Source organism: Alligator sinensis, unplaced genomic scaffold, assembly GCF_000455745.1.
Source record: "Alligator sinensis unplaced genomic scaffold, ASM45574v1 scaffold1073_1, whole genome shotgun sequence".
Lineage (NCBI taxonomy): Eukaryota > Metazoa > Chordata > Crocodylia > Alligatoridae > Alligator > Alligator sinensis.
In genome coordinates, this window is record NW_005842539.1 from 839,752 (window position 1) to 862,709 (window position 22,958).

General features: G+C 40.2%; 1 protein-coding gene across 1 annotated transcript in view; it reads left to right on the forward strand.

Moving 5' to 3' along the window:
- Window positions 1-13,598, forward strand: part of ATRNL1 (attractin like 1) — a gene marked incomplete at its 5' end in the record, with an annotated part of 851,278 nt that extends 837,680 nt beyond the window's left edge. The window contains one exon of the mRNA XM_006031896.2: window positions 11,766-13,598. Coding sequence (XP_006031958.2) covers window positions 11,766-11,890 — 125 coding nt within the window. The remainder of the gene's footprint in view (window positions 1-11,765) is intronic.
- Between the last annotated feature and the right edge of the window lie 9,360 nt (window positions 13,599-22,958).

The following is a 22,958-nucleotide window of genomic DNA, read 5'->3' on the forward strand; positions in this document are numbered from 1 at the left end:
CAGTGTTTGTAGTCAGTGTGGCTGTAGCAGAATTATTTGGTTAAAATAGAGTCTTCCTCTGAAGCATGCTGCACTACCTCCTTGACTGATCACTGTGGATAAAACCACTGTCCTATAGGACACTCAAGCCTGTAATCTTCTTGACTTGAACTTCTTTCTAGGCCCTCACATCCAGGCTTTATATTCAGACAATACATTCAGCAGTGCACTTTTTACTATAATAATCTTCCTTCTTTATAGACTGACAAGAGGCAACTCACAAGACTACTCTAAGAACAAGGGGTACTTAAGACTCCTGCAGATGGATGGTAACTACTAACTAAAAAGAGGTTGAGAGTTCCTCTATGATGATCTCTACCCTATTATTATTTATTTGTATAAACACTGTCCCATTTTTATTTATTTAAACATAAATTATACACATAAGACAAATGAGATCATGAGAGATGCCTCTATCTTCCTAGACATCACCAGGAAGGAGTTAGCTTTATCTTTCAAGAAAAGAAATCTTACAGGTCACTTTCTTGAAGTGATTTCCCAAGTAGTGTCATATACTTACAAGATTTATACCATACTTAGAGGTTCAAGCCAGCCTCGCCGACCCTAGAAGGTCTCAGCAGGATAGAGAACCAGCTGGCTGCCCATGAAGATCTCAGAAAGCAAGAGATACTTGAAACTGAATAGGGTATTGGAAGGGGCATTGGGATTATTGTGAGGTTATTTGAACCTATGCATATAGGACTGAAAGGAACCTCCTATAATCATATTCATCAATTTATCATAAATTTATCAAATTTAATCTAAAATCCAGGTATGTTTCTTGCCCCCATTCTTTCTGTTGAAAGGGTGTTCCAGAGCCTCACTTAGCTTACTAATTTCTGGCCCAAATATAATTGTGGCCAGCTCTTATGTATTTGTTCTTTTGTCAACATTTGTCTTTTAGCTTCAGCTTCTGTTCTCCCTCTGTAGTGTACCCCTCCAGCCCTTCTCTGGATGTGTATATAGGGGATGCCTATACAGTGCAAAGAAGTGACACACTGGGTGTGTCCACACAACATGCTAACTCTTCGGTAGCTTAATAATACTGTGCAGCAGTGCATCATGGCAAAAGCAGTGCTAATACGCTACTGCACAGCATTATTAAGTTACTGCACAGTAGTGTCACAAAAAAGGCATTCAGCAGCACTACTGCACAGTAACTCTGGTTACGATGCATTTATTTAGTACTTGATTATATAAGTACTAAATTAAATGTGCAGTAACCACTGCACCTTAATGAATGTGTAGATTCCCACTGGCTTCCAAAGAGAAGCAAAATGGCCACATTTTGTGTAGCTGAATACACACTACGTAGATTGCATTTCACATGCTAAGGTATTTTAACATACAAAAAACAAATCATAGTTCTAAAATAATAACAAATAGATTTCATAGATGTTTGGGTCGGAAGGGACCTCAGTAGATCATCGAGTCTGACCCCCTGCCCTGGGCAAGAAAAAGCACGGTGCTTGTCTAGTCTCCACTTAAAGACCTCCAAGGTAGGGGAGAGCACCACCTCCCTTAGAAGCCTATTCCAGATTTTGGCAACCCTCACTGTAAAGAATTTTTTCCTGGCTAAATCAGCTCTCTGTCAGTTTATGACTGTTGTTCCTAGGAACCCCAAGGGGTACCCTGGTAAACAGAGTATCCCCTATTCCTTGCTGTCGTTACCCCCCCCCCCCAAATGAATTTGTAGATGGCCACAAGATCCCATCTCAGCCTTCTTTTGTTGAGGCTGAAGAGATTCAGGTTCCGCAGTTTCTTCTGATCAGATTTTACCTGCAGGCCCTTAACCATACAAGTGGCCCTCCTCTGGACCCTCTCAAGGTTATCCACATCCCTCTTGAAGTGCAGTGCCCAGAACTGAATTCAATACTCAAGCTGTGGTCTTATCAATGCCGCATAGAGGGGAAGCATAACCTCCTTAGACCTCCTTAGACGGTGTGTTAGTGATTCTTTCTCCCTAGATGCAGCACTTTGCACTTATCTTTGTTAAACTGCATCCTATTCTGTTCTGCCCACTTTCCCAAGCTGTCCAAATCTGCCTGAATCCGATCCTTGCCCTTCAATATGTTCACTTTGCACCATAATTTGGTGTTGTCCGTGGATTTGGACAGAGTGCTTTGCATGCCCTCATTCAAGTCAATGATGAAGATATTGAACAGCGCTGGTCCACAGACCGAACCTTGGGGAACTCCACTGCCCACATTCTTCCAGGTCGAAAATGACCTGTCCACCACCACGCTTGGGTGTGTCCCATAAGCCAATTCTCCACCCTGACCATGTAATAATCTACTTCACAACCACTTAATTTATTTGTAAGAATGGGATGTGACACTGTATCAAAGGCCCTTTTAAAATCCAAGTAGATGACATCTACCTCAACTTCTGCATCTAAGCATTTTGTGACCTGGTCATAAAAAGAAACAAGGTTATTCAGGCAGGATCTACCTACTGTGAAGCCATGCTGGTTTCCCTTCATATTATTTTTCCTACTGGACTCCCACAAATGTGATCCTTAATAATTTTTCAAAGGTTTCCCAAGGATAGAAGTGAGGCTAACTGGCCTATAGTTACCTGTATCATCCTTTCTCTCCTTCTTGAAAATAGGGACCACACTGGCCCATTTCCAGTCCTCTGGGACCCATCCCAAGTGGCAAAACCCAGGAGGAATTCCCAGTATATAATTACAAGTAGTACGAATAAGTTCAGAAGGAAGCTCTACTCATTAAGCACTATAGTGATTTGCACTAAACACTGATTAGAGCTTGTAATTCCCATCATTTACTCAATATGTTTTAAAAACACTTAGATGCATTTGCATGAACTTTAGCAGGCATTTGGACTATGTGATGGGAACTTCTTGAGTAATGGGTCTTTTGTACTAATGCAGCAACATTTTGTCCCATATTACACTTAGCTTGTCGGGTAAGTACTTTCTTTAAAATTCAACAAATGAAGTTGAAACAATAGTGCAAAGCGCTGAAACATGAAGCTATTGGTTTAATAGCATACAATTGACCCAATCTGTTCCCTTTTAAATCTCTCAACCTGGCAGCTGTCATTTTATTGTCATTGTTTCAAGTCTTCTTACCCAGTTTCTTTAATTTGTGTTAGGAGATCAAACAAATCTAACTGAGCTGTTTGAACTGTAGTTATTTTAGTATCCTCAGAATTATGAATGTTCTAGTTTTCGATAACAGTGACAATGCCCAGAATGTAACCAAATGAAGACCTCTATCCAGAATGTTATCTCCCAGTAATTTATATTTAAATGCAGTAATGTTCCCCAATTACCTGCCTAAGCAGACAAAGCAGGTCACCTAACACACTTAGTTTTAACAAAGATAGCCTGAATTCAATACATTTCTCAATAAAATGAACAGTAGAGGAAGAATAAAGGTTTACATTCATCAGCCAGCATATAAAACCAACTTTTAAAATGTTAGGTTTTTTTACTCTGAAAGATAGTATAGCCTAACATCAGTTCATATGTAGCTGTATACAATCAGAAGAAAAACATTTAAACATCCCAGCATGGGTATTTCCATTTAAATCTGATTACAGTGAAATAAAACTGTAGCTATTAAAGGTTTAGAAGAACTACAAATACAAGCAGTAAAAGAAGACAGTTAGTAAATGAGGTAGTAAAACATTTCAGCAGGGCAAACAGTTTATAGCACTCAGCCTTCCTGTAGCAGACTGTGCTATTCACTACAGACCCGTGCACTGTTCCCTGAACTGCACTTAAACCTGCAATTAACCTTTCACGCCTAATGAAGCTGTTGTGCTGGAAAATTAAAATATATAGTACTGCCTGCTTTTACAGAGACTGGGAGGAGAGCATCTCAAAATGAATGACTTTTCAGAGGCTTTTGTTCAAATGCAAAATTAAAGTGCTGTGTGTATATAAATTGGGATGCACTTTGCAAGGCAATCTCATTTGATGTGCTGTATTTTATTCCTGTACTTATTAATTGTTTTGCATAATTGTTAAAAAAAAACAAAACTTCACACCAGTAATTTTATGATTAGGCTGTTACTTCTTGAGAAACAACTATTACCGTTTAACTCCCATTAGGAAAGTCTAGTAGGCAACCGTCAATCCTCTGGATCATGGTCTACATATAAGAGGTCTAGTCTGATGCCTAATGAAGCTGTTTGTGGCTGACAAGCTCAATTCAAGAGCAACACAACTTGTTACAAGTTTCACAGATCCATATGTTGTCTGAGTTGGAGTCCAACATTCTGCTTTCTTCTTTCTCAGTTTGCTGCCATCCTCTGGATCAAAGCTGGTTCCTGTTGGGCTGCACCCAGTGCCAGATGTTCCTTCCACATCAGACAGGATTCTGCGCATTCCTCCCACTTTTCTGTATTGATGTTGAACAACTTCATATCATTTTTGCGCACATCATGATATGACCATAGAGGGTGACCCCACTTTCTAGAGCCATCTTGTATCTCACCATGCAAAATATTCTTGTGGATATGGTGTCCTTCCATTCTCTTGTAATGGCTGATCCATCACAACCTCCTCTTCTTGTTAGTGGTTTCTAAGTGTGTCAGTCCTGTGTGCTCCAGTACCTCTGTGTTTGGTATTTTGTCTTCCCACTTTTTCAGGATCTTATACAGACATCTCACATGAAAGCTGTTCAATCTCTTCATGTGCCTAGCATATGCCTAGCATATGTAGTCCATAACACCAAGATATGTATCCTCTAGTGATGTCAGATATTGGTCCTTCCACCCCCTGGTACATGATCACAGTCTTTTTGGGACTAATTGTCATCCTGAAGCTCTTGCACGACTCAGAAAATCTGTCCAAGAGATTTTGTGGGCAAGGTTCATTGTGGGCAACAAAGGCCATGTCATCTGCAAACAGGAAATCTCTCAGAACCAGTTCTTTCACTTTGTTTTTTTTTCTAAACCTTGTGATGTTGAACAAGCCTCCGTCTAGTCTGGTTCAAAGACAAATACCATCACAGCTGCCTTTGAATGCATGAAGAAGCAGTAATGAAAAGTAGATGTCAAAAAGCACAGGGGCTGAGACACACCCTTGTTTCATTCCATTGAAGGCATTTGATTCTCTGTTTCCATGCACTACATTTTGCCTTCATACCTTGATGTGATGAGCGAGTGATGTTCAACAGTTTGGGGGTGGGGGGAGGCAGTCCAGTTTCTTCAGAACAGTAGAAAGGTCCTTGTGGTATTCGTTTTTCTCCACACTTGTCTTATAGTTGCTTGACTGAAAATACCACATCAATGATGGAGTGTCCTGAGCAAAAACCACACTGACTTTCAGGATAGATTCTCTCACCTAGAGATTGTAACCTAGGGGAGCATGTGAGTGACAAATTTTTCAACAATATTCAACAGGGAAATATCTCTATAGTTGTCTCGGTCATTTCTATCCCATTTGTTTTTGTATAATTGTACAAACTGAGCATCTTTGAAATCTTGCGGTACCACTTCCTCTTTCCAACAGATCAGTATAACTTTATGAAAGTCTATGGTTGTGCTAAAGATAAGCAAGTTCATATTGCTTTCTCTTGTATTTTTTCTCATTGTGAATGTAATTATCTTTGAAATACATACTTCCTACTTCTATTTGACTTAACTCACTTCCTAATGACTTTTTCATGCATATCTACAAGCTATAGATTGCGTATCCACTGAAGGTTATGACCTAGTTTTGCACAGCTAGATCAAGCTGGGCTTAAAGAATAGATCTAGCCCTGTAACTGGACTTGAATTTCTAGAAATTAGACCATTAAAGGTTTTGCCCTTACATAGTGCAGTGGAAGCTGATTCAATAGCTCTTTGATTAGCATCCTACTGCAGATAAATGTACGTGTTTGGCTAATATCAACTGAGATAGATATATTTAAATGGAAATTCCTAAAAAAGGCAAGTAAATTAAACAAGCTGTGAAACTTGGTGACAAAGGTTGACCATCATAGAAAGTATGTTTCCAATTTTACTAATCTTTCATGTATTCACTTCTGATATTTAGGAAAAGCACCTATAAAAGCAAGGATAATTTCATTATTATATTTAAACCTCAGCATTTTTATTGAATCTGCAGTTGGTTTTTTTATGTAAATGTTTTCCTGTAATGTGTGTGCATCAGCTTGACTTGCCAAATGAAACTCCTTTAGACCACCAGTCTGAAATAATGAATTGTTCCCCCAGTTAATTGCATTGCTTTGATAACAAGGAACTGTGTTGGGCTTAGAGAACACAATAAGTGAATTTCATCAGATCATCTGTGCGACGTTTTGAGAAATGATCCTCTAGAGTGACCTGATTTTAATGGAACTCTAACAGCATGCCAACATGTCCCAGTATGCAGCAGTAGATTGGAAGCAAATAGGTCTTCCTGTATAGTAGTGTTATGCAGAGTAAGGTTAGCAGCGTGCCACCAAGCAGCATATTAATAAAAAAGTCCTGTTAAAAGAAAAATTGGAAGACCTGTTTCTCCCTAATATATAATCCATTTTGTGTACTTGCTAAGCCTCGCTGTTAAAAACAGAGCTACACAAAAGCGAAAATCAAAATGTCACTTAGATTTTATCCTCGAATTTAGTAACACCAGATATTGTTGATGTTATAAAGGTGCCTCAAGGACATCTTATAATTTCATTTATCAAAGTCCAATATTAGGAATTGCTAGCTAATGCCAGAAAATATATATGTGTATGTGAGAAAAATTACTTAATTAATCTTGGCCTTTACATATCATGAAACACAGAAATGCTAAGTACAGTTATCATCTTTATAGATAAACGGCGCTTTCTATTTTCAAAGAACTGTAACACATTAACTAATTAATTCTTGCAATATCCTTGTGAGGTAAAAAAAGATACCGTTAGTTTTGCATTAGCACAGGATTTATAGGATACTGGCAATCTGAACCACTTGTTTACTTTCTGACAGTGTACCTTATATAAGTTGAGCAGGTTTTAGGGCCATGTGCAAGTGAAAAGCTATTATTTTTCCCTGTGTCACTACCTTGCATTATATAGGCATACCCTGTGAACAGGTGGTGTTTCTGCATTAGCATTGTTCTTTTCCATCTCTAATTTCTCTGATTTTAGGGTTTCTGTGGTAGGACCTCTGAGATACAAAATTAAAATAGCTCACATGTAAATCCATCATTCAGACAATATGATGTCACCAGCCAAAATACTTGAATAAATTTATAAACAAAGTAGATATGTTTTTCCAAAATTTCTATTTGTTCTGCTAAAATTGTACTTCATGCTTTTCCCAATTCTGGGGCCTTTTCTCTGAGTTAAAGCTGCTTCCACTAAGTTTCCTGATCAAGGTCTTTTATACCATATTTACTCAAATTTAAGATGAACCTGATTATAAGACGCCCCCCAATAATTAGATTCCATATATGAAAAATTTATCAATTTTATATACTTTTCCAGGTATAGAAGCTAATTTTTGGAGGTTGGCCTTGAATTTGTCCCCCTGGGCCAGTCAGCCCTAAGGGAAGGAAAACCCAAGCCCACAGGCCTCTGGGTCCCAACACACTGCTACAGCAGGGAAAATAAATCTGGAGGATCGGTGGCCTTCTGCCCTCACAACTTCTTCCCCCTGTAACTCCTTCCTCTGCCTCCCTTATGGCCCCCCTTACAGTTAGACTCTGCTCTCCTCGAGCACATGGGAGTGAGGGGCAAGTTTGAAAACACTGATATCCAAACAAGCATGCATATAATTATTTAGTTCATCCAAACTTTATGCATATTACCTTTTTTGAAATTGCTGCAAGTTTTAGCACAGGTTCTCCATAAACACACTTTTCAGCAGCCCTTTTATAACTATTATATATGGTACAGATTATGCACGATAGCAGTCCAAAGCCAAAAGGCTTATGATTAACTACATAGTTCAGTGGACTACGCCCCAGCAGAATCAACAGCATTTCAAGCCATGGTATACCCATAACTCAACACAGCTCTGTATGTGTATGTATACCCCAACAAGGATCCATGTGCTAATTTGCCCCCGCTCATGACTGGAACTGGCTGTTGTTGTCATGAGTCCTGGGATCTTCCAAAAATGCATATGCAGATGAGGCACAGGGCAATCTGTCAGATGAAAATGCTTTCCCTCCTGAAAAGCCACACGTATCCTTTGATGGTGCTGTGACATGGCAAGTATAGGCTGACAGTATAATAAGCCTGCCCAGTACCCAGCCATGGGTCTACAAGTCCTCAACAGCGAAGCAGGTGGAAGATCTTAGAATCTCAATGACAGTGAAAGTGAATGAAGGCTGCAATGGAACAAGAGCACCAATTTTCTTGGCCTCCTTGTCATTGGTTAAGGTCTTGTTCTGTCAAGAACATGTGAAAACTGATGTGCAGCAGCTTCTCCATGATAAAAAAAAAAATCATGCACAGGTATCTTCAATTAAAACAAGCACATTTTTCAAGCCCTTTGGCAACCAGCTCGTGATTGTGCCTGATTGCTACGTCTACAAGCTCCTAGTTGTGACTTGGCATGAAGATGGCAGTTACAAGAAGGTCATCTAGCACTTGGATGAGAAAGGAGAGTGATTCACCAACTCTTCAGGATCCACTCTGCTCACCTCACATGGGGAGGGGCTAGAAAAGGTGCCCTAAACTTAGGCTGTTTACCATCTTCCTCTGGGATCACCTTTACTGCAGTCAAAATCAACAAAGACACGCAATCAATTTTTGGACCTAGAACATCAATAACCTCATGCACAATCCTAATTGTGAACTCCAAGAGCACCACTCTGCAATCATGGCTCAAGAACTCATGCGATACAATTGATGTCAGTGCACTGAGTGACACCTGGCAAGTGGGAGATGAGCAACTCAAAGAACACGGAGGCAGCTATACCTTCTTCTGTAAGGGTAAACAGGAAGGGGAACACCAGCTTCATGGAGTTGGTTTTGCCATCAAGAATGAACTCATAAACCAATTCAACAAGTTTCCTGTCGAAATTAGCGAGCAGCTCATGACTCTCTCTCTTAAGCTGGCAGGGAGCCAATATGCCACTGTCATTGGGACATCTGCCCCAACTCTTGATGGCTCCAATTAAACCAAGGGGGAATTCTACACCAGCCTTGACCAGGTCCTTTATGATGTTTCAGAGGGAAACAGACATTCTTTTCAGTGATTTCAATGCCAAAGTCGGGAGGGACTTGAACTTCTGGAACAGAAATGTTGTCAAGGAAGGAATAGTAAAGGCCAACCCCAACGGCATCCTTCTCTTGACCAAATGCACAGAACATGGACTCACCATCACCAACACCCCTTTCCACCAGAAAAATAGGTGCAAGACATCATGCCAACACCTGCAATCTAAGCATTGGCACCTGAATGATTAAGTCATTGTTCATGCCCAGGACTACAAAAATGTCTGCATCACCCAAGCTGTGCTAGGAGCTGAAAATTGCTGGACCAATCACCAACTCACCCACTTGGTTACATCACTCAAACTGGCTCCCAAATGATGACTGCAGCACAGGCAATGCTGAAGGACTCAAGGATCCAATCAACTGAGACCTCTTCCACCACTGTCATAATGAAAAGCTGGTGAATTCCAATCAACAAAAATGAGATAATGTTGGGAGTGCTTGGGACACCTTCAAGTCCACTGTCATCAAAGCCTGTTAAGAGATACTTGGATTCTCTATCAGGAAACATCAAGATTGATTCAATGATAATCACTAGGATACCCAAGAGTTGGCTGACCACAAGTGCAAGGCCTTTTGGGTTTGGCAGAACAACATCAACTCCGAGCAAAATAAATTGAATCTCCAACAAGCTAAGGCAGAGGTCCAAAAAAGGACCTGAGATACGAAAAATAGATGGTGGGAAGACAAAGTGAAGAAAATGCAACATCTCGGTGACATCCACAACATGCATGATTTTTTTCAATGCCACCAAAGCCATCTATGGTCTGACCACTCAGGAACCAGCTCCCTTGAGACCTAAGGATGGAAGAGACATGATCAATGCCCATTGGAAGGCTTTCTCAATCAAGACTGTTGTTCATGAGAGTGTTCTCAATTCCATCCAAAAACATGCAGTCAGAGATGATCTCAGAATCCTTCCAACCCTTGACAAGGTGAGGAAAGCCATCAAGCAAATGAAAAACAAGGCATCTGGAGCTGATGAAATTACTGCTGAAATCTTCAAGTAGGGAAGAAAGGAGTTCACATCACAGCTCCATGCCCTCATCTTAGGATTTGGAATGATGAGGAAATCCCAGATGACCTTTGGGATATCATGATTGTGACAGTCTTCAAGAAGGGAGACAAGTGTAACTGTGAAAATTACAGAGGGATCACCTTGCTGTCCACCACAAGTATCATTGTGAGAACCCTCCTGAGCTATCTCCTTCCACTTCCTGAAAAGCTCCTCCTAGAATCTCAGTGTGGGTTTAGAGCATCAAGAGGTACAACTGACACGATCACCAACTGCAGGAAAAATGTGAGAAACAACATAAACCCCGCTACACGGCCTTCTTAGGCCTCACAAAAGCCTTCAACTCCTTCAGCTGAGAAGCACTGTGGAGGATCCTTCGGAAGTACATATGCCTACTGAAATTCATCACCTTTCTTTGCCTGCACCACGACAGTATCTTCAGGCCTACAAATAAGACATAGTGATGGAAGACAATCATCCTTGACTGCTAGGGACTGCTGAAGAAGAGTTGCTTTCCATTACTGAACACTTGCTACTTTTGGCAGCAGTTTCATGATAGTCAATGTATTTAATGAGGTTTCTTTGTATGCAAATGTAAGATGATGGCTATTTTCCCGGGGGGAGGTGGGGGGGAGGGCACACCTTATATTTGAGTAAATGCAGTAAAATATTATAAAACAGTGTTTTATTTCTTCATACTACTGCATTACCACGTCTGATATCCTGTTAATATATTAAGATAATTCTGTTTGTGTTTTAAATTGAGACGTACTCCAGTAGGAAATTTAAATACTGTTTAAGAGGTTTGTGGAAAGGTATATAAAACGTCTGGAACTCTTTCATGCGTGCATTTTTGCCTAATCTTTTCTTTTTAGATTTTCCTTTTATTATATTATTATGACCAGGTGGAAATTATATGGACATATTTGTAGCTCCTTATAGTATGTTACTTCTATAAACAAGAAAAGTTGACAATTTCCAAAAGGATAACTCAAGGCAGAATTTGACATCATGGCCTTACCTGATTTTCACCAGGCTCCCACTATTGGAAAAAATGACCACATCACACTTTGTTGCTGTGTATAGTACAGTAACCAGTAGCCAGTCTGATACAAACACAGATATGAGCTTGATTGTGCGATGCACTTTGGAAATGCACAGTGAGAGATGCAAAGAGGTTCATGGCTCCATAAACAATCCAGACAAAGGTTGGAAAAAGAAACAGACACAGGGAGGCAAAGTGGTTCACGGTAGTTCAGCAAGAGTCGGGATGGAACTAAACTCTCCTGATGCCCGGTCTGGTGGCCTCTCTGTCTGGCCACCTCATCTCTCCTTCTCTTTTGTTTCCAATTACGAGAAAAATATTTTATAAAACGACCAAATGTTTAGTAGCCTCTCATCTAACTTAAAATTACAGATAATTATTTGTTGGAAAAGTATAAAAGACTGGACATATAAGGATCCACTACAGTGCTATAGAAGTCTTCTCACAATTGAGCATTAAATCCTCTTTTTTTTCTTTATTTATCTTCCAGGTCTTGCAATTGCAAGTGCCCTGATAGACATTTCACAACAGAAGCCTGCAGACTGTAAAGATAAGAGTTCAGGAGTCAGAAATCGAAAACATCACCTCTCAACACGTCAAGGAACTTGTGTCTGAGATCTAGAAACTGCACTTGTATATTCTGTAATGTTTTCTTTTTAAATGGCTTCCATTGAAAGCTATACTACAGCCTCAGTTTTTATGGAGGCAAATCTATGGATAATGGTGATAGGTAAATATGTGCTCTGTTATATTCACACTTGCAATCTACTGTGCCCCAAAGCAGAACAACCTTATGACGAATATGAGTATACTGATCAGCTTTAGATGAAGCAACAGATTCTGATATCATCAAAATATAAAATAAATGAAACAGCTCTCTTAATCCTGAGCAAATCAGAGGGGGGAAAGTCTTGACTACATCTAGGAGAGACTATGTTATTTTGTAATGAAGAAAGAAATTGTATAATTGAAAATTAAGCTTAACCCTGGGACGCTGAAGGACATTTTTATAGCTTAACACCATGTTAAGAATTGTACAGTTTTTTCTCCTTTCGATCAGCAGTAAGATATTCTTTCAGAAAGGACTAACTGAAAAGGCTGATGTGAATTTAGGTGTTATTTTATCATTTTCCAAATTTTTGAATGAATAGTTATTGCAAAAATTAACGTGCATATATTTCAGTGATCATACCATATGAAAAAACTTGAGTTGAACATATCATAGTTTTTTACCTTCCTAAAGGCCCTGAAGTCGAGTCTGGGCTACAATCGAATGATGTGTGGACAGTACTATTCCACTTCATGAGATTTATTAGACCTCTGAATGAGAGATATATTCTAAGCATTGGTCTTCCTTGCCAACTGACTAACTCGTTACCAGAACTGACTGAAAATCGAAAAGCCTGTTTTGCAATCAAGTTCTTTGTTTCTCCAAAAGCTATCTCCAGGATTGCAAACTGAGGGAGAGTTTCACTTGCTGTTGTTGTTCAGTAGTCTACCTACTCCTGTTTCCTATTGTAACATCCTAAAACGACTATAAATGGTTTCCTTTCACCTCCTAGCAGAACTGCACCCCAACCAGCTCATTGACCTTTCTCTAATAAATTGTGGACTTCTCTTCTAACTGTAGTTTCACATGCTCTACAATTTCGTCCTATTTAAAGTATTTTCTTGAATACCAAAAAACCCCCCCAAACAAACCCAAAAAACAAACCAGCACAAAACCAGCTTGGTTCCAAGAGTGGTTTTCAGATAATTCATTTAGTATGAGACCTGACCAAATCAGCATTCAGCAGCAAAAAAAAAAAACCTAACAGGAGAGCATCCTCTGACTGTCTGTTAGTCTAACAAGCTCTGAGGGGCTTGTTACCACAGTAAGCACTCCAGCAAACAGCCTCTTACAGCCCTCTTTGCTGTCTTTTCATTTAGCCATAATGCTGAAACGTAGCAAAATCAAGAGAGACTAATAAGGGAGAGGTAGCAGATGGGTTCTATTCTCATTTATGCATTAAATGTCAATGGCAGTTGGTACAAACTCAAGAGTTTTGGTAGGTCTTACTTGGAAGTGCAGTTTATGAACTCCAAGTTTGCCAAGGTGCTAATGTAGGGGAGAGCCGGAGAGGTATAAATGCCTCTAGTATATCATAGAGTTTTGGTAAATATGAAAGATATTTAAAGATAATTGATGTTTTACTACTATATCTGTATTTTTCATTTTCTTTTTCTTTTGGGAAGGTGATGACATTTTAATGTTTACAATTGATTACATAGTTACTTGCATGCCATGGTGCAGTAGCAGTAATAAAGCCCTGTTGTGAGTTGATTGTGTTTATTTTGTAATGCCATTCATACCTAGAACTACTCTATTTAATTTGGATGAGGACTGAATGTAAAAAATACATATAAAAAGGAATGGTTGTACAGTATGTAGTTACATCTTATACAGGATTATTAGGTTGCATCTAACCATGACTGCTATATCGTTTTTATAAATTATGCATTTATGAATTATGGTATAATTATTCATTATGCTGGCATGATTGTTTCAATCTTTTCATATCTTAAAATAAGATTATTATTCTAATATAATGCCATCACCAAATTATCCTTTTAGTGGCCGTTCTGACCTCATGCCCTAATTTCTGAAAACCTAAGAAATCCATTTCTAAAGCTTCTGTTGAGACTATTCAATCCATCCTATGACATGCAAAAAACCCTTTTTATTTTTAAAATAACCCCTTGTATCAGTTTTAATGTTGATCTGCTCAAGGTAAAGCGAGCCAGTAGAACTGGTGTGTATGTTGACTAAGCCATTACAAACAGGATAAAAAGAAATAAGCCAATTTACTGGAAAATTTTGCAAATTCTATACTCTCATTCTACATATTACATATGAGAAATATACACTGTATGTTTTATGTATACGTGTACCCGAGACTCACTGTACACAGGACATGTATTCTGCAGAATGGTTACTCTCACTGGAATCTGTTGCACTTTGAGATGACTTGAAAAGCAAATGTAAGTTTTAAAAGTGTTTATTGTTTATTTATTTCAGCACTTGAGATGGGCAGATACCAATCAGATATTTTTTAAGGGGCGACTTAAAACAATGTCATTTTTATTGTTCAACTAAGTATCCGTGTCCTGGGACCATTCAACATTTTCATTCAGTTTTGGAGTACATTTTCTAACACTTCTTGCTCTTTCTTCTCTCAGACTCCTTGGGCACATCTGCATGTGCACTTAACTGCAGAGTAGACTAATTAGCTCCGCAATAAAGCATTGCTGCCTACGTGTGTGCTCATATTAGGGCACAGTAAGCTAACTCCACCGTAGGATAGTACTGTCCGGGACAAGTACTATCCTACAGTGGAGTTGTTACGTACACTGAAATGATTGTGTAGGCAGCGACCGGAGCTGGCTGGGGCATGAGGGTGCTATGGTGTGGGGCTAGTACCCCACACTGTAGTACCCTCACGCCCCAGCCAGCCCCTCTGCAGCACGATAAGTCATGCCAGAGCAGCTCCTGGCTGGCAGGCTGACCACCCGGGTTCCCTGCCAGCCAGGACTATTCTGCCCCAACTCAACCTGCTGCTGTCCTGTGGTGCGTGTGTAAATGCTGTGCTCAGGAGCAATAAACTCTAGACTGCACCAGAATGTATTGCCATGTGCTAATTGCATGTGTAGATGCACCTATTGGCCATATCCATTAATGCATGGACATTTGCTTTCCTGGGGACAACTAGCGGCGGAGCAAGGTGCATTGCTGCTAGTTGTCCCCGAGGAACACTTGTGCCATGCACACTCTGGTGCACAGCAAGTTAACCCGGGTGGTGTAGGGGAGGCTAGGGCCAGCACTGGTCTGGGCCCAACAGCCTTACCTGGGACCCTGGGGGCCTCCCGGGGCTGCAGCAGCGGTGATCCTGCTACATGGAGCCTGGCCGGCAGCAGAGTGTGGCTCTGGCTTTGGGCTATGCACGCTGCCGCCGCGTGCAGCACTCCACTCCTTTTTTTTATGGGTTTCCACTTTTTTTTTCTGCTCTCACAGCGCAGAAGACAACTGAATATATGATATGTGGCATCGCAGACGTATGTGCAGCGCCACATACTGCATGGCCATGCTCGTCTGGCCATGGCCATTGGGTCCAAATTACTAAAAAAAAATTAAAATAAATAAAAAGACAACATTCTCTTCTGAAACTTCAGTTTCTGACTAACCATGAATAGTCTGTATTTTACATGTACAAAAATACTGTGGTGTCTCAAATACCATTTTATGCCAATTGTTGGCAAATACTGATCTCTTCCTTAATGATGGCCAGTGTACACCAGTGACAGTTTTTTTTCCTGGGCTTTTTGATGAAGCCAGTATTGTTCACTGCTCTGCTCCCACAACACTCTTTGAGCTCTTGATAAGATTCAGAAAATGTTGAATGAACCTTTTTAATCAAAATTGTCATTTTATGTTGCACTAAAAATATCAAGCTAGCCCTTAATTTATATAGTGGCTCATGAATGAAACTCTGACCATCAGGACTCCATATTTTTTCTCTACACCAATCATTAATACTCCTGAGGGAAAAATTACAGCCATGACTCACTGTTAAAGATCAAGATAACAGACATTGCAGACAATAGCATGTTTTCTTCTCTGTTTCCCTCTGTATATTTTTCCATTCTTTCATTAAGTTACTTAAATATAACATGTAAATAAGTAACACATTAGCATATGAGGTCTGTTAATTGTACTTCCTTGTAAATTAATGAACTGCTAGTGTACTTACAAAAAATGAGTGTTTATCTGCACATTGCTTCAATGAATATGATACCTAACTAATAACATAAGGCAATTTAAAGATGCTTCCTAAGAGAAATGCATGTCTTTAACTGGGAAAGTTCAGATTCACCTCTGATTGCAAATTTTTCCAGCTGGCCTTTCTCCAGGTAGCAGGGTGGTGTTCAGGATGTTTCACGTTTTGACCTTGATGTAGACCCTGTTACATATAAAACCAGCAGCAATGATATTTTTCCAAAACAATTTAAAATGTAAGACTGGAATCCTGATGGTAAGAATTTTAGTTTGTGGCCATGTTAACAGTTGTTCAGGCTTTAGCCCTAGCAGATTTGATGGTATTCATCTAAATTGCAAAATCATTATGTACCTAATTTCATTACCACTTTTATGAAAACCACCCAAAGGATTTCCTGACAATAAAGGTAAAGTCTCTGTTAAAGGTATTATACTCTCTTTTTTCTTTTCATATGAGCCATCCTATCAAAATTACATGACACTGATGTAAAAAAAAATGAACTTTCACTCTTCAGCCTCTAGGATGTAGTATTTTTCTGATGGGATAGACTGATTCTTCCTTCAGTTGCTATCTATAGGAAAAGACCTGAACCTAGAGCTATTTGGACACTTCTTACAAGTACATATTGCCTTTAGAAACACAAAGAGTAATACAAGAAAGTCTCTCCAGCTTATTATTATTAGATTTTGCTTACTTTGTTTTTCATCCACCTGATTCTGCTGCCTTTGGTTGCACTGATTAAAGGATATTCAGCTGAGTAGTCTGTGTGAAACCCTGCTTCCATTCAAGTCAATAGAGAAACTACCGTTGACTGCCATGGGGCCAGATTTTCACACATTATCCTCAACTAGACTACTTTTTTGTATAACTACTATGTACCAGGAACAAGAATAAAGCAGTCAAAAACAGGCCTCGTATTATATCTTTGTTATACCATTATATCATTCATGACTATACAGTATATGGTTTCGGTTTCTTTTTTATGAAAAAAAATGGTTGCCCTTTTTAAATTCATGGAAATGGTATTTATGCTGTATGCATTATGATCCAATAATTCAGATATTTCTGATGTAAGGAATCTTCATAGAAAAGTACATGTTTTGTTGTCCGTCGGACTAAATACCGACTTCGGCACTTGATTTCACTTTGATCAGTATTTTCCCTATCAATGGAGAATTTGCTACTAACTTTGGTGAAGGTATTTTTTAGATATTTCCAGACCGTGTTTCATTCCAAGATGAGGGAGCTAAGCCTGGAATTCCAAATTAGGAAAAGCAAGTTAAAACACAAAGGAAAAAAACACATCTGCAATACCACACAGGGTTCGACAGGTAACCCAGATCAGAACGTACTTTCTCACCTTTCATGCATATTTATATGTTACAGTGAACACTGCTAGAGAGCTAAGTCAGTCACTTACTGTGTGTGTATCTGATGGGCTACCAACTCAGAAGGAGTGAAACCTTGAGTGCCTTTCTCCTCATGAATGAACCAGGAAGGGGGATATGTGCACATGTTTTGTGAATGTTTCATTATTCTATATACATCTTTCATGGTTCTGCCTAGAGAGATGCATACTATTTATTTGAAGTGTACAGATGTTCTGTAAGCAATATCTAAAATGTCCAAATCGGAGTGCTTGTAAACAGGCTTACCTTCACATCTTTATGTGCTGTAATTGTTTTGTTGAAACAAATTATTTTCAATGCTAAACTAAGACTAGGGCTAACGCTACAGGAAACTAATTTAAACAGAAAGCATACAGGAGGTTTGCTGTTTTGCATACTGGCCCCTGCCACTTGTTACACTTAAGATGTGATTAACCAGTTAACCCTGTCTTAAGCTGTAACCCACCTTACATTAAAGCAATTAATGACATTATAAAACTCAGAATAAACCACAAAGTTATTCCACCAAAAATGTGTAATAACTTGGTGGTTGGTTCCTATGATGCCATTAATTGAATGCGTAGCCAAGTGTGCCCAGTGGCTGGGAGCCCCATCAGCTAGGTGGGGGTGAACCTTGTGCTCCTGCAGCTGACAAGGCTCCCAACCGTTGGGGGTGCACCACATACTCCTGCAGCTGGGACCACACAGCTGACAGGGCCCCCAGATGCGGGCACAGCACACACTTCCACAGCTGGAAGTCTGCAGATGACCACCATGTGTGGGAGGTGCACCATATGCTCCCATGGCTGCGAGCCTTGCCAGATGTGGGCTCTTGGCCATGAGGGCACATGGTGCACCCCAGAGGCTGGGAGCCCAAATCTACCAACAGAGCTCCAGCTGCAGGAGCTTGCAGGAGCCCAGGAGCCCAGGCTTTCCACGCACCAGCAATAAGGTATTATGGGATCTGATGCTGGATCCCACAGTCCCGCTTCCTGCCATGCAGATGTGGCCAGCGGCATGGCAGAAGGCACGATTGTGTGGATTACACATCAGATCGCATGCCACTTTTACCTGCACGTCTGGCAGCAGCCACATGACTATATACAGTCCAAGTTACGGTTGTATCACCGTGGCGCTTTTAAAATGTTATTAAGGTTTTGCTTCTGCCAGCTGTTTCTTAGATAAGAAATGGAGAGCACTGATGATGTCTTAGCTGCTGTGCACTGCCAAGCCTTGGACATACATTACCTTTGTAGCTATAATATATACACTGTTAGCACTAGAAAAAAACCTAGCGTGCACGTGTTCAGGCTATAGCACCACAAAGACGGCGGATCCACCACAAAAAGTTTCTATTTCAAACGGTCGCTTCTGCATAGCACTGTTTTCTAGCATGTGTGGACAGTTACATGTAGTGCTACAGGTGGTCCCTTGGTCCCCCAGCATCCCAGAGTGCTCCTGGGTGGAGGGTGCAGAAACCAAAAGTGACTAGCTCTCTGGTAGCCAGCAGGAGCAGAGCTGCAGAGCCACTCGTCCCCCTTGGGGTTCACTGGGGCAATGAGGATTGCCCGTGGGACAGACCGTCAGTGCTAAGGTTCACTGACAGGCTCCCCTGGGAACTGGGGGAGTCAAAAAGCAGCCCGTATGTGTCCTTGCTGGAGTACATTCCTTGGTAGCGCTCTAGCCGGGGGCTCTGAATGCGTGTACACTGCTATAGCACTCCATTTTTGTAAGAAGGAACATGTCCAAAGCTGTAGCTTCCTTAAACTGACAGCACAATAGTGGTAAGACAGCTCTCCTCCCTCCTCCAGTGCACTCTCAGGCTTTTGATGCATCTTGGTTCCTCCGGTCTCCTACTGCAGGTCCAGATCTTTCTCTTGTCTTCTAAAGACTGTGCATGCCGCATCTCATGTTTGTGCCGAGCAGATTTTTCTCTTTCTCCTACAGGGGGATGCAGCAACTCCTATCAGAACAAGTGTGCATGCTCGGGTGTTGCTTTTCTGCCTGAATTAGCAGGCAGGGGGAGTCCAGTGAAGTCGGCTGTGCTACATCTGCCTGAAGCAAGGGAAGCAGTCATCTGGCAGCTCCAGCAGTGTGAGTTTTCACACCCTGCCAGACAGAACAGGATGTGGAGCTGAGAGCAAACAGGGAAATGCATACCGCTTACCATCTCCAACTGTTAAAACCCTTTTGTTTACTAATTAATGTAGGTTTTACTCCATATAGCACTAGGAGTATTCCCCCTTAACATCACTGGTTCCAGTCCACTGGTATTTATCAAGGTGCTATTATGGATGTTTTCTGTAACATGACTCAGCCTAAACACTCTCTTCCCTATAAATTTGCCCTTGTAAAGAAGATCTATTACTGGTTCCAAGGAGCCACAAGACCCCTAACTGTTCATCTACCCACTGATGGGGATGGTGTGAAAAGCTGGATGGATGAATTAGCTGAGAAAGTTTTGGTTGTGCCAATGACTCACAGTACAGCCTCTGAGAGGTCACACTGTCGCATCTGAGAAAGTGGAGACGGTAATATTTACCTCATTTATTGACAAAGGTATATGGAGGATTAATTAGTTACTGTTTGGACAGAGTTCAAAGCTCTTCAGTTCTCTGAAGATATCAGTCACTGTGTATGTGCTAAGTACTATTTTAATTATGTCATTAGCACCAATATTATATCATTATAATCATATTTGTAAAATATTAATAGTACACTGCTTATTTTATTAGTATTAAGTGATTTGCATTGTACCTTTTTTTTTTTGCATAGGCCACTTATTAAGGCACAGTTAAAAAACAAACAAACGCTCTATATCAAAAATGAGTATTTGCCAGGTATTAAATGAAGCTACTCCCTGGCTCTTTATACTACTGAGCTGCTGGCTGTTCCCACTATTTGCTCATAGCTGTTTCTGGCAAGGGAATGTTTTTCCCATTGCTATTTTTCCTGTCCCGCATTAAGAGTCCTTAGGTCTTGCTTCATGCTAGCCCTCCATCTTCTTTTCTGGCCAGAAGGCCTGCCAAATCAGACTGTCTTTCCAAGCAACACTTAGTCGGTCTGTCTTACATCCTCCAAGCTATACACCATGTTTTCTGAAATCACTGGGATTATATAGCCTTGACTAGCCATGGTTCTTCACTGACCTACCAAAGTTGCTTATTAGATCTTCTTCACTATGCTACATTCACTTGTTTGGCTTCAATTTTGCCTCACTACTTTCTTTCCCAAGGTATTTAGTTGTCTTTCTTCTTAGTAAGTGCCTAGGTATTAGATGCATGTAAAACAAAAAGTACTGCTCTTGTATTTATGCAGCTTCACCTTTGTAAGCAGCAGTTAGTGGTAAAAGTTCTCTGCAGAATAGAATAACTGGTACTCCTGCTCTGCATCTCTGTTTTAATTTCCTTCCTTACCAAGTTATAATTCATCATTACTGGCCCTATATATTTAAACTTTCCAACACATTGGTATCTCTGGTTGTCAGCTGCTGGATAGTCTTGTCCAAGATCTGCATTTAGTTTTATCATCATTATTGTTCCTAAGTTGTTCTTGCATTTCCTTCAAATCTCCAACTATCCTTTGAACCACATCAGTCCCTTCTGTAATAGGTAGGGCATCAGAACATCCCAAAAGTTGGTGCGCTCCAATGATGTTCACCCCATCAAGAAAATTTCCGCAGAACTGAACCACTTTTTCCCTAGGCACATTAGCGTTTCAGGGACAGACAGTACACCTCCCTCCTTTAATACTGCACAGAAGTTAAATGGGGCCGAGATTTCACTTCCTAATTGTACTCTACCTTTTGAGCCACAAATGCAGAAGAGTTCCACCTTGATAATTTTATCACGGATTCCAAAGGTTCTCATTCAGGCTCAACGGCTCTTTCGTGCTATATTATTATTTGATTTATTTGATGCATTTAGATCATATGCCTATCTTTTCTTGGCAGTTGATTAATTTAAAATATTTGATCCACAGGGGATCTGTGTTTCTGGAAGCTATGGCCATTGCTTTACGTTCCTTCAGCATTTTTTTCAGCCTCCTTATTAATGGACTTCCCTCATCCTGCTTTTAACAACTTAACAGGAATATTGTCAACACCACATGCTTTGTCCTGCCTGAGCCTCTCATTGCATCTTAGGTCTCTTCAAAATATATTTGTTCCACAAATGGCTTAGCTGCCTGAAAAATGGTTGCTTGTTCACTTCTACCTTTTTTGCCATTAAGGAGCTCATTAAAGTACTCCCTGCATCCTTCTCTCATTGTGTTCTTTGTAACTAAAAGATTTCCATTTTCATCCTCTAACAGATTTGCATACCACCAATCTCCTTTCCTCCCTATACTGATAGCCTTGAAGAATGCACTCACACTAGTAATTCTGCCTTTTGCTGTAGCTTATCAACCTTTTTGAATTCCTTTCTGGCTTTATTATATTCCTCCGCTCTCCACCCAGGCTGTCCAAGCCAGGGGCCAACAATCAGTTGATTCTCAGCCCTACGTGTAGGGCTCTAGGCACCCAGCTTTCAACTTGCCAATGCAAGGGAAGCCCAGGATTACAATACCAGGGTCTGCCTGCCTTGGCAAGTAGTAATGGTGTGAATGGGATCTGATCCCTGATCCCAAAATCACACTTCCTGTCATGTATGTGTGGCATGGCGGGAGGCATGATTGTTGTGATCAGAGATCTGATCCCACCACACCATTAAATTAATATGTGCCGGGGGCCACAAAGTTAGCAAATCTGCACACTTTTTTTTTAAAGAAGAGACTATAAGGCACAAAACAGGAATGGGCTTAATGGTTACTGACACTGCAGTAATAGCAATTATGGGCTTGAACGTCATCAGAGAATAAATGTGCTATCTAAGGATAAAAGGAAGGTGAGACAGTATTGACCTCATCACTGCATATGCTCTCACTAAAGAAATGGAAGATAACATAAAAGATATTTTTTATGAAGAACCCCTGTGAATATATGATAGCCTTGTGACGTAGGAGACAAAAATTGTCCTGACATATTTTAGTGCTAAAACTGGGAAAGAAATGCATGGGAACCAAACACAGAGAATTAGATTGAATGACAACAGAATGAGATTTATTAGTTTTGCTAAAATATGTGGTTGTGAAGAATACTCTATTTCTTCATAAAAAAGTTAATTAGTATATAGAGATGGGGTTACTATCAATCAGGCTGACCACATTCTTATTGATTCAAGACAATTATATATTTTAGGACATTATAAGTCTTAGGCAAGCCAATTGCGAGTTGGATCACTATATTATTAGAACAATGGTAGAGAGCCTTGCCACATAAATTACCAAACAAAAGAAATGAGCTATAGTTGAAGCTCATTGAAATGAACTTCAAATGCTCAAGGAATTCAAAATATGGACAGGACTATCATGTAGCTGTTAGAAGCTTTGCAGGAGTATATTGTATGAAGGATGCAGAGGATGTGGATCCGAGTAGTAGGCTGT